Source organism: Gymnodraco acuticeps, unplaced genomic scaffold (genome assembly GCF_902827175.1).
Source record: "Gymnodraco acuticeps unplaced genomic scaffold, fGymAcu1.1, whole genome shotgun sequence".
NCBI classification, from domain to species: domain Eukaryota; kingdom Metazoa; phylum Chordata; class Actinopteri; order Perciformes; family Bathydraconidae; genus Gymnodraco; species Gymnodraco acuticeps.
The window spans coordinates 396,589-409,636 of record NW_022991739.1 but is presented as its reverse complement, the minus strand read 5'-3'; the positions used below and the strand labels follow the sequence as shown (position 1 = coordinate 409,636).

At 38.3% G+C, this 13,048-nt stretch overlaps 2 protein-coding genes across 2 annotated transcripts in view; one reads left to right on the top strand and one right to left on the bottom strand.

Moving 5' to 3' along the window:
* LOC117534867 (nesprin-2) overlaps positions 1 to 5,971 on the bottom strand; it is an 87,308-nt gene extending 81,337 nt beyond the window's left edge. The window contains 4 exon segments of the mRNA XM_034199118.1: positions 153 to 248; positions 1,430 to 1,491; positions 5,402 to 5,506; positions 5,806 to 5,971. Coding sequence (XP_034055009.1) covers positions 153 to 248; positions 1,430 to 1,491; positions 5,402 to 5,477 — 234 coding nt within the window. The 5' untranslated portion in view covers positions 5,478 to 5,506; positions 5,806 to 5,971.
* Positions 5,972 to 9,753: 3,782 nt separating this feature from the next.
* atp5mpl (ATP synthase membrane subunit 6.8PL) lies at positions 9,754 to 11,878 on the top strand. The gene is made up of 4 exons (XM_034199112.1): positions 9,754 to 9,898; positions 10,939 to 11,062; positions 11,422 to 11,442; positions 11,738 to 11,878. Exons 2-4 carry the CDS (start codon positions 10,939 to 10,941, stop codon positions 11,749 to 11,751), a joined length of 159 nt encoding a protein of 52 aa, XP_034055003.1. The 5' UTR covers positions 9,754 to 9,898; the 3' UTR covers positions 11,752 to 11,878.
* The last annotated feature ends 1,170 nt before the right edge of the window (positions 11,879 to 13,048 follow it).

Sequence of the window (13,048 nt, the reverse complement as noted above, 5' to 3'; positions counted from 1 at the left end):
TTGTTGCATTTTGAGGCCGCTTCCCTTTTTGAACTGCATTTGGGTCCTACCTTTTTCCGAACCGTAACAGTCATTACAGTATTTTTACCTACAGAATACTTTTCTACTGATTCATTCTAGGATACATTTGTAAGCACATTGCAGTAACTCACCATAGGTTGGCCACTCATCACCTCCAACAGGTCAAGCAGCTGAGACCCATCTCTGAGGTCAGAGAAGAGGTCGGACACAAAAGAGGGAGGGCATCTCTGTAACAACACACACAATTAAGTCTTAATATTATTTTTGCCAAATTAATGAATGAGTTAAGGTTTCTGACCTGTTTATGTTTTTGCAAACCACATAAGAAAATCTAAGGCGCAACAGGAAGCAAAAATGATTTATGGGAAATGTGATCTTCCTGGTTGTTTATCATGTTGCTAAAGCTAGAACACTGTTTATCAAGCCGTGTATTTTGCAGTGACGTGATTTTGAAATGCTACATGTAGCTACTTTGTAAATTCAGTTTTGTATCCTAAATGTATAGCAATGACACTGAAGTGTGGGTCACAGTTTTAGGTCAAATCACAACAGAGAAGTTTGTCCTCTAGACATAATGGGAGTATTTCCTGTTAGGGGTCGTCAGTGCCCCCATATTGGTGTAACAGCTGGTTATGAACTGGTGACTTTATGGACATGAGGTTATGAAGGGGTGCCTGGATTCAAATTACGTGCTGTGCTGCCTCACGGAACCACTATTTATACTCCAGCCGGGCGTCACCAGCAGATCAAGGACTCTTTCCAACAGATCCTCTGTAAGCGGCTTCACTGCACCTCACCGTCTGAACAACGAGTCAGCATGTCTGCATGTGCTTCACATCATTTACAGCCCCACCACAGCACGACGTCATCTCAACACTTTAAGTACAGTTCTCCAAAACATGCGTTCATATGCTAATTAGTGTTTAAATAGCGCATATTGTGGACCAGCAGGCAAACTCTGGGTGTAACATTTCCACACCTGTGATCATACTTTGCTTGTGACGTATCATACATTTAAGGTGCTTTTTGGACATAACACTCAAACTTTAAGTGAGAATGTGGAATCAGGTAATGTGTGCAAAAGGTAGATTCTGTCTTACACGTGAAATAATGCTGCAGACATGTTTAACTTTTTCTCACAAATCCCTTTCTGCATCACTCCAGCCTCTAATAAACTCATTTAAATAATCCAACAGCCAAAGATATAACATCCTAAAGATATATCCTATTTTAAGCCCCAGGTCTTTATTTACTTGTTAACATCAGCTGTTTGATACTTCCTGCAATAGGAAAACTGCTTAGACACGTATAAAAGAGAGTAAATCCACCCTGCTTTTCGACAAATGTAACAAAAGTTCATTTATTCCATAAGCATGACATATTAATATGGTATCTCAAAATACAGTACCTTAGACAGTTGAGCATTCATCCAGTTGGTGAATGTCCTCTTCTGAATCTGTTCATGCTCCACTGTTGAGGAAACAGACAAACACATGAAAAGTATATATTAAAGTGAGTATCTGATCACTGGCTTCATCAATCAGACTGATTTATATAAAACAAGTTGTAGTTATTCAATTTAAAGAATGTGCTAAAGCATGTTTTCTAAGACTGTGAACTATTCATCTTTAGCTGGACTGAGAAGAGCAACTAATGCAACAAATGCACAGAAAAATTGTCAAATATATTACAGTATCTTCCTCAAAAGCAACATGACCTTCCCTGACTTTCCCTCTCTGAAATATGCTTCTGTAAAGTCCGTGATAATCCTGATATTTCAAAATACAGTAGCAGTAGGGTCTCTGATCTAAGCAGCCGGAAAGGCCATAAGCTACTCACCAACAGCAGAGGAATAAAGGACCTTTCGACACTCCATGCTTATAACTAATAGTCAATAAATCCATCAATAGGAGAATAGTTGTACTTTAACATATAACTAACACCACATGAGCCACAGTGGCCGGCTTCCTGTTTGAGCTAAAGTAAGGCTACCGTCTCAGATCTGGCTGCAGGATGGGATTGCTTCCAAGACAGTGACAGACAGACATAGATACTGAGAGACACAGCAAATATACACAGAGACACACACAGCAGTGATGGACTCTGAAGCAGACATATGCACACACACATTAAGGTGGTTTTGGGCATACATGTTACTGGAGATGTCCCTAATCTTGTGTTGCCAAAACATGAATATTTAACTCATTATAACGTTTTTTTTTCCTACGGTATAATGGAACAGAAACTTAAAGAAAATGCAGGTAGTTTTGGAAATGTATTTTAGTTTGAAGGGTATACTGACAAGTACAGTAGAGCTATGTGGAAAATGTTGGTTATCTTTTCATCAAATGAAATAATTTGCTTTAATTCATTTCGGATTCATTTTCAATCTTTATTTCGAACAGATTAAAAAATAACAAATAAAAAATAACAAATGTGAAAAACAGAATACCGTATTGTTATAATACAGTATTTATCCACATTCATGGTAATATTTGTATATTCAACAAAAAAACAAAAAAAGTCTTCATATTAATAATAATAACAAATCATATGTGTCCGAAAGGGAGTAGGAGGAAGCAAATGCTTATTAATTCCCACCCCTTACTTGATCAATGATTGTCCTTTAAATCATTATGCAAGTTATTCCTACATACATTTACATGTATACATACATATACAATAATTTCTCATCTTCAATCACCTTTCTTCATTCTCATATTTTTCCAAATAAGTGTTTCTGTACATCCTTTTAAACTGAATTATGCTTGTGCTTTGTTTTAACTCCTGCTCCAAACCATTCCATAAAATCACCCCACAGATTGTTAAACTCATACTTCTCAGAATATATATATTATATATATATTCAAAAGATATAACTACTTTAATTACAGTTATATATAGTATGAATAACTGTATCGAACATAAGTGGGTGTGTCTCATAATGATATACTCTGATATACTCTCACAAAATAACCATTTCACAAATCTGAAAAAATGTGTGATAGTGAGCACTTCTCCTTTGCCGAGATAATCCATCCCACCTCACAGGTGTGGCATACCAAGATGCTGATTAGACCGCATGATTATTGCACAGGTGTGCCTTAGGCTGGCCACAATAAAAGGCCACTCTGAAATGTTCAGTTTTGCTTTATTGGGGGGGTCTGGGGGGGTCCGAAAACCAGTCAGTATCTGGTGTGAGGGATAGGGGTAGGGTTAGGGTTAGGGTAATGTTGTGAATCGAGTGGCCTGTGTTCGTCGTCCATTACATACGCCTGCCCATACCATAACCCCACCACCACCATGGGCCACTCGATTCACAACATTACCCTAACCCTAACCCTCACACCAGATACTGCCTGGTTTTCGGACCCCCCCCCAGACCCCCCCCCAATAAAGCAAAACTGCACGTTTCAGAGTGGCCTTTTATTGTGGCCAGCCTAAGGCACACCTGTGCAATAATCATGCTGTCTAATCAGCATCTTGATATGCCACACCTGTGAGGTGGGATGGATTATCTCGGCAAAGGAGAAGTGCTCACTATCACTGATTTTTTCAGATTTGTGAACAATATTTGAGAGAAATGGTTATTTTGTGTTTATAGAAAATGTTTTAGATCTTTGAGTTCATCTCATGAAAAATGGGAGCAAAAACAAAAATGTTGCGTTTATATTTTTGTTCAGTGTATATGTAATAATGTTTTTAAACTGCAAAATGACACATCAGAGGTTTATTTCATGCAGACCAAACATGGCTATTATTCGAAATAAGTTGTGGAGACTAGTTTGTGATTCAGTCTGAACTGTTTGTTTAGGAGCATGCCAAGGCAGGAAAGTCCTGAGCATTTTAATCACTCCACTCCACCCAGTTCACCTGACGTGCCAGTACAAACAGCAGCAAATAGCTTCACCAAATAATAATACACTTCTGCTACAGGCCATTGTAAGGCAAATATGTTTATCAGGTAAAGAAAAACAATTATAGATTCTGACATAGACTTCTTACGTTAAAGGTATCTCATATTGTTCCCATGTTACCATCTGCAGTGGTTACATTTAATTCAACAGGTAAATGTTGAATAAAAACAACATTTCCATCATTTTCAAACAACATAACAAAATAAAGTACAAGCATGTTTGGTAACTAAATATCTGTCTGATTAATGAACATAACTTACAAGTTTATTTTCAAAGAATAAAGCAATCATTACACATTTACTGTGCAGTAGATCCCCCGCAACAAAAAAATGAAAGCAACGTGACTCAAGAACAATTTAGACCAGGAAATGAAATGTTCCTTCTAACTAATGATGGAGTCACATGGAGACGTGTTGATGTTACCCAACAAACATATCAGTTTTTCTATTTCCTTATTATAACACAATAGTTTATTGTCCTTTCAAAAATCATGTATGCTATCACATGGCTAGTAACACAATTAACAATACTGAAACAAATGAAAGAGGAGAATTGAAATGGAGCAAAAACAAAGAGATAATATGTAAGCATTTTGTAAAGAGTTCATACCAAACACAAGCCAGGAATCTTCATATCATTGTCAATAGTAAGAAAAACGAGCTGAAATCCCTTTTAACAAGTGCCTTCTATTGCATGTGGCTTTTAACGAGCAGCTAACTAGTTCACTTAAATGTCAGAAAAGTTTAAAAAGTGTAATCTCCATACATGTGAAATAACAGATTATACAAATTGTCAGTGCACAGGGAAACATCACCTCCACTCTCAGCAAACAATCATTTAAAGGTGGGGTAGGTAAGAATGGAGAAACCAGCTCGAGTGCGCTAGAATTTGAAAATACACAGCCGGAACAAATCTGCCACTTCCTTACAGAGCCCCTCCTCCAACACACACGAACGCGCACATGACCAATGAGGGCACGAGATCAGTTTGTGCACAGATGGAAGGCTGACAGGCAGGTAGGCCATCCAGTTATTTTAGCCGGGCCGGCTCAGATGATTGGTCGTGCTTTTTACAGAGCTACGGCTTCCACTGATGACATTTTTGTATGGATTTTTTGTCAAAGCACTTAAAATATTCATTTCTATCGGGATGTTAAGAGCATTCCATGGAATATAACAAAAAGTGTATCTCGAGCCGGTTTATCAAACTTACCTACCCCACCTTTAAGCTGCCTTTAAAATATATGTATTTTCACTTTTCAAGCACTTCTTTAGTTGATGAACACATATATATTATTACATTACTTGTTAGACGCTTTTATCCAAAGCGACTTACATATACATCAGATCCTAGTAATGCAAAATGGATTGAAATCTCCTCAACACATTTCAAAGTTTAGCCAGCACGGTTTCTCCGCTGCAGCACATCACATGTCACAACATCATGTACAGGAATAGACTGACCTTGGAGGAGCATGTGCACGTTGTCGATGTCCAATGGAATGCCTCCATCGTCTTCCTCTGCTACACCTGAAGCCATGTAGCCTCTGACCACAGCAGGAGATCAACCTCAGTAAAGATGCACAAGACGTAGATTAGAAAGTGTTCCACTCGAGAGAAATCAACAATAAATACTGCAGTGTCCAAGTTTCTTCCATAACATTTAAGTTAACCGCCTCCACTGTTTGATTAGTCATGTTATGAACACACCCATCCACACCCATACTTTACCTCAGACAGACACAAGTACACACTTGCAAACATTCAACAAAGAGCTCAAATAAATAACTGCTCTGTATGGAAGTAGCTAATCCATCTCTACAAACACACACAGAAATAACAGGCCAGGTCACAAGTCTTCAACATACCTGTAGTAGGACTGTAGTCACGGATCACAGCCAGTACATAATGTCTAACAATGAAGAACAGTAGGGTGTGTAACATGAACACTAAATATCCTCAGCTGTATCCTTTCAGATTGGCACAACTCTGCGATGAGGTCCCTTCAAATAGGACTTGGCTGTAGGTGCTCATATATGAAACAAGGTGCCTCTTGCCTTTTTGAGCATGAGGACAAACAAGAGTGGAAAGTCCCGCCCACACTCACTGCAGGCCCAAATCACTCCTGCCGGCTCTCATTCAAACTTTCTCTTGGCTAAAAAGTAATCACATGCTCACAAATGCCAGAGTCAACTGGTTTGGTTTCAGCTGTGTTTGCAAAAGCAGATCCTTGTTACTGATGTTTCAGGAAACAAAACACAGTCAGTGTCTCTGGAAATGTACTTTTGTTTAATTTGTGAAACTGTTTTAAGTTCCTTTTAGGGGTCATACCAACTTATGACTGGACATGTTTATTAAAAAATGAATCTTCCTTTTTTCTCTCTCATTTGGTTTCATTTTGAGTAAAGTGCTCCTTTAAGGATTTTCCATTCACCTGAAGAGCAACAAGGTGCACCGACAGTGGAGCACATTACACAATGCCAACTTTACCCTTGACAGCAGTGTCAGTGTTTTATTTGTTGTTTCACTATGGTGATCAGACATAGTTGACAGTCAGCATGGGCAACGCAGCAGCTGCACCCTCACCTCAAATTCTCACCTCTGTTATGGCACTGGCACAGGCACCAGAAAGCAGAGCAGCAAATAAGATAGTTACAATGTTCCTGTGGAAAGTCTAAAACTATCTAACAAAGCATGATATTGGAAAAGAGACACCATGATGTGAAAGTAAGGGGTTAGAAGGTTATTGTAGTGTCACATAATCATGCAAAACACTTTTTGAGTTTTACGATTGTTGACTTATCCATCCATACTGTTAGCTTTGCCCGGAAATCCTCAATAGAAGAAACATTAAGAATGACCTAGATACGCTTTATACCCTTTGTTGACAGAACTGATAAAAAAATAACGTTTCCTTATAGCAGGGGTGCTCAACCAGTCGATCGCGATCGACCGGTCGATCGCGGGGAGATTCCCAGTCGATCGCGAGATGTGTCTAAAAATAGAACAACAATATTCGGTTTTATCGTTAATGTCCTATGACATAATCTTCCTGTGCCAGAATCATGCACTTGAACGCATCAAAGCTTTGTGATTGGCCGGCGTGACCCCATGTGTCGGGGCGTGGCTGGTGGGCAGTGGGCACTATTTCGCTGACGTTGTCCGTGTCAACAGGAGTGACAGTCCGCACACACACAAGACCGCAATTATGGCAGAAGCAAAAGAGCCCAAAATATATAATTTTAACTCCGAGTGGGAGGATGATTATTTTTGTATCTATTCCAATTCAAAGTCCATCTGTCTCATCTGCAATGCGAGCGTGGCTTTATCGAAGAAGAGTAATTTAGGAGCACAAACGCGACGAGACGGAATTCCCTCCTAATTCTGCCCTCCGCTCCCAAAAAGAGAGGGGCCTGAAAGGACAGCTAAATGCACAGCAGTCCATTTCCACCAGGCCCAACAACAAGAGCAAGGCTGCTACCAGAGCATCTTATCGTGTCAGTCACGTTCTTGCGAAACACATGAAGTCTTTCAAAGACGGCGAAGTTGTGAAAGAAGCATTCCTGGAGGCTGCCAATGCGCTTTTTGGGGACAGTAAAAAATAACAGTAGCATTTCAACAGGTTTTTGATCTAATAAAAACTAAAGTTAGATACCGTTATTAATCAGCTGTGAGTTTGAACTTATTCATTATAATTAGGGCCGGGACTTTAACGCGTTAATTAAGATTAATTAATTACACAAAAATTAACGCGTTAAAAAAATTAACGCATTTTAATCGCACTTATTTTTGCACCGCGGAACGTTTCTCACTGGATGAGTTTCAGGCGTACCGATTATACTGGAGCACCAACTAACGTTCATGACTTCAGACAACAACAAACCACAGTGAACAACAGTGGGAAATGTTGTTTTAAAAAACGGACGGATGGAAGCGTTGATAAGAGCACGGTTGTGTGCAAATTATGCAAAAAGGAATTCGCATATCACCGCAGCACATCAAGCCTCAAGTATCACCTCAATGCAAAACATATAGCAGCTAGCGTGGACGTTAGCCTCTTTTATCGCGTTCACACCATACAGTCTATGGTTCACACCAAAAAGAGCCGGTACTAAAATTAGTTCATGAGAACCTTTTTACCCCCACGAAAGTCCCTGCTAGAGAGCAGAGAGCTGCTAGAGAGCAGGGACTTTCGTACGGCTCTCTTGTGAGAAAAGAGCTATATTTCTGATTGGCTGGGCGTATTGCAAACCACGCCCCGTAAAACTCCCAAAAAGTTTGGTGAAGCCGCCATTTTATTATCCTCGCATTAGCATTATTAGCATTAGCCCAGCGCAGAAACGCAGAGAGACTAACTTATGGCAACACAAAATAAAACATGGGAGCGGTGGAGATGAGGAGGTGTCGGCGTTCTGGCGATTTACTCGGAAGGCTGCTGGGACTCCCAGCAGCTTCTACTGAAGCCAGTCCCCAATTCCGGGGACTTCCGGCCGGGGACTTTGGGCGGCAGTATACGCCGTGAAGTGGTTTGCGGCCTGCCAGTAAACCCAAAGCAGAAGAAGAAGAAGTGACGTCAGCGGCTTCATTTGTTCTCATGAACTAAGTTCTCATGAACCTTTGTGGGAAAAGTACTGCGGTGTGAATGCGCCTAATGGTATACTAAAATCCATGTGAAAAAAATTGCTTCTCACTGTTCTTAGGTCAAATATTTATATGCGATTAAAAATGCGATTAATTTCGATTAATTAATTACAAAGCCTCTAATTAATTAGATTAATTTTTTAATCGAGTCCCGGCCCTAATTATAATTATTGTACAAAACGGTATAAGAATGCAAACTTAAATTGATTATAGTCTATTATCAATTCAGGTTAAGAAACTAGTGTTGCTTGCATCCTATTTTAAAGGCATTTATTTGTATACTCTACTAAAATGCAACAAAAAAAGGGTTTGATTCTATAAATTGTTTAGATAATCTTTTTTTATTGCACTTTGACAGCAGATACCTGTGTAGCTTCAGATCTGAGTTGTCTTATTAGTAAGCCTAATTTATATTTTTGTAGCAACACTATTTTTATATAATGGCAAAGAAAGGGTTCAGAGTCTTTTCTTTTTTTCCTGTGTCATATGTGGCAGCACTGTTCAATGTTTCTTGAAAATATTACCAACTGTAGTATATATACGTGTGAATAAACTCCAACTCTGTATCAACAACACTGTTGTGTAACTTCAGTTGAATACTTGTATGTGTGTAGATTAGAAAGAGGTCAGATAAAGCATCTGCAGGATTTTATTAAGTATTAATCGTACAAAGGTCAGTTTTATACAAGTAGAAGTGTGTATTTACCTGGGAGGCTGTCAGTAATGGCTACGCCTCTCTATTTGGACTGGTAGATCTCGGCAGACTGGCAACTTTAAAAGTAGCTCTCGGTTCAAAAAAGGTTGGGCACCCCTGCCTTATAGCTAGATGGAAATTGTAGTATCAGTGACATAGGTGAAACAACATCAGATCAAATGTAAAGGTATTACATTTGTTTTAGCTATAATAGATGCATGTATAGTACTGTAAGACCCGTTTTTTTAACATAACATCATTGGTTTATTTAAACTTTATTATATTTAATTATAATTAAATGGTTCTGAATCTGTAAATATGGAAAAAACTGTGCACTTTTCACAAATGTGTGTTGTGATTCTGAAAGAGCAAATAACCCCGATATTTCAAATTCCTTTAAACAAAACGTTGAAAGTAGAAAAGATTAATGTGTTGTGTTATGTCAAGTCCTCAGGGTGGAGCTAGCTAGACAATTATCAAAGTAAACGTATTCTTGTACCTCCATTTGGTGGCGCTGCATATCCAAACCTGTAGAAAACACTGCACAGCGTAGAAGAAGACTTCACCACGACTTTGACGATTAGCAACAGAGCACTGACCTTCTCACTGCAGGGACAAACTGAAAGGTAAGGGAAGAATATACACGTATTAAGCAAAGTAACTTCATTCTAAACAGAAAACCCGTTGTTGTCTCACGCCAGCAATTTGAAATGAAGCTATTATCTGTACTTAGTGTAGCTTTGTTTGCTATTCTTGCAGGTGTACTCAGTTAGCTCGCTAGCTTCCTGCTACTAGCATTCTCTATGGTTGTAGCTGAGAACATGCTAACACGCTAGCATCTATCATTGATTGAAATAGTTAGCTATACAAGTTTAATTACATCAACATTGATATCATATATATATAACCGCTTTGAATACTCTCGTTTGATGTAATGGGCGTGTATTGTACACATAAAGCTAACCATGACTGCCAGGTTGTAATGTTAGCACTATTAGCATTAGCCAAATAAATGACGTTGTTGTCAGTAATGATAACTTATTTGACACGTCAATACAAATAATGCATCGTTTCCCTATAACAGTGAATGCATTGAGAAGTGAATGCGTGCCTTTCTTAACATGTTCTTTTAATCAGTATTTCATAAGTCCTTAGCAAGGCCTGACATAGCTAAGGGTCACTGTAGCTTTAAGCAACCCAGATAACTTGATATCGACTAATGTTAACAACATTGTCTCAATGCAGGATTCAACTACAAAAACGTAGCTTTAGTCAACATTACAGCAGTATAACATCGATTATGCCGGAAGTAGGACCCATTTAAAGATTAATTAAATATCCAAAAATAGTTCTAGGCAAGTTTATTTATAGAATACCTTTCAACACAAGTCAATTCAAAGTGCTTTCCTTAAAAACATTAAGAGATATGTGCAAGATATAGTGCAGCGGAATCACATTATAAAATGACATTTCAAAACCTACCAGGAAAGCACAAGATTAACAAATCAGTAAAATTGTGAATTAAGTTTGTTGTCTCTCAAAAAATGAATGACCCTTTTTAGGCTAGTGTTTCTGATGTTCCAATGATGCCTAGACTGAAATAAACTGCTGTTTGAGATTGTACATACTGTATTAAGACTATGCCCTGGCTGCTTTTCTCCCACAGATGGCTGGGAGCGCATTTGCAAGCTTTTTTACCAAGATGAGCCCTTACTACACTAAGGCCTACCAAGAGGTCTGGTTGGGAGTTGGCCTCTATACATTCGCATACTCCAGACTTGCTTTTGGAGGTGAGTTGAACACTTTTGTACAGTATGTTGAAATTGAAGTCCATAATAAAAACATTATGTAATGTTTTTTGTTATGTAATGGAATATATGTTTCCAAATTTGCCGTCATCACTTTGATCATATATTGTGGTTCTCATGAATTGATCAACTAAAATGAAGGGAAGCCGTGATAAAGGTGACATTTGTTGTGGTGCATATGATACTATTTTAGCTCGACTTGTTACAAATATTTGGGATCTCATGACATGCTTAGTCCCGAGTAAATGTAAGCAGCTGAAGTTGCTTGGATACTTAAAAAGCTGTGTTTCAGTGGTTTGGGAACATTTTAATTAATACCTTTCTGTTTCTTTCTTTCTCAGGCAAAAAGGCTGAGGATGCAAGTAAGTAGCCATACATTTGTGTTTAATACTATAGGAGTACCTGGTATTGGTAAATAACATAGCACTGGTGGGCAAAAGCATAATTGTTCTCACACAAAATATAATGCTAGCAAAGCGGAGGGTGTTCACCTTGTCCCGCAGATTGATAAAAACGTGATCCTGGACAGCTTTCTATCAATGTTAGCTAGCTTGTCTGCAACCAACTTGACTCAATATGTTGTTATTCTGACCTTGCTTGATTACATTGAATTTTGTTTGGTTTTAAACGTGTCCTTTTTGCGCTCTTCTTTTGCAGAGCCTGCCCATTAAGTCTTCCACCATGCCAACCAACCCTCCCCCTGCTGTGAAAATATGGCCCCATCGTTAGTCCAGAAGTCCAGCTTCACATTTGAATTTTTGTTAATATGGAACCAATAAAGTTGCTATCTAAAACGTATCATTTCGTTGTTGGCTTTGTTGGGGCTATAGAGTGTAGTCACATTATTTTGTTCAGCAGTAACTGTTATTATAAAAACAGAGAGCAGATGACGGTGTCTATAGAGAAATAGGACTGGGGAATATATCCATATTGTGATGTGAGGCAAGATATCTTAGATTTAGTTCATCGTAATACATTAAATGTATATTCTCTGAATTCCCCAGAACATCAATGCTATTGAATGAAAATTAATCTAATGTGTAAATATTTTGTGAAAGCATTACATCTAATATTGTTGCATTATCAAGGTATTTGGTTAAACATTGTGATATTAGACTTTCTTCATATTGCCCTGCCCTACACAACATATGAATGTACTTCAACATGGTCAATACCACTTTTAAAAAGGGATGCTAGCTAGTGTGGAGCTAAGACTTGAATAATACTTTTGGACATTTTCTCTAACCAACTACTGAATCTAAATTGTGTCAATGATGTTTAAAATTGGAGTAAACAACATTCGTAACTATAAATCCATCCAAAAATCAGTTATTAAATCGTTTTGGTTCAGTATGTATTATGCAGTCCTTTAGTTGTTGCCATGCAGTTGTGCTACAATGAGTGAGCTATTAAAAGCTAATGAATCACAGTTTGAGTTTACGTTTTAACTAATTGACCGACAGAATAAACTACAGCACTGCCATATTTGGTCATGAGTGGATGTGTGAGTTGTCGGTTAGGCAAGGCATCACTAATTTAATCAATGTGTGAGGGGATTATCTCAATTGACTACAATACATCCAATCTGCACACTCAACCCTTTTTGCTTTTACATCGGAACTACTCACTCTGGGTTTTGGCACACTGCAACACGTGTTGTTGGCAAAAAAAACGACAACAAATGAATCCGTTTTCAGTTTGGTTCAGTGAACTAAGAGTGATTTGACCAGAATCCTGCCTGGGGCAAAAGAGGTTTAGTGCTGAGTGAAGAGATGGATAAACTGATTCCACTTCTGCAACATCACTACTGTATGTGTGTGCTAGAAATGGGACTTCTTTAAATGGAGTCAATACTCTGAAAATTGTAAATATGAAATGTTGTTCTTATTTGGAAACGATCTCTCTATCAGCTCATTAGTTATATTAAATGTAAGCATAACATTCACCTCAAAACCAGTTAAAAAAGAA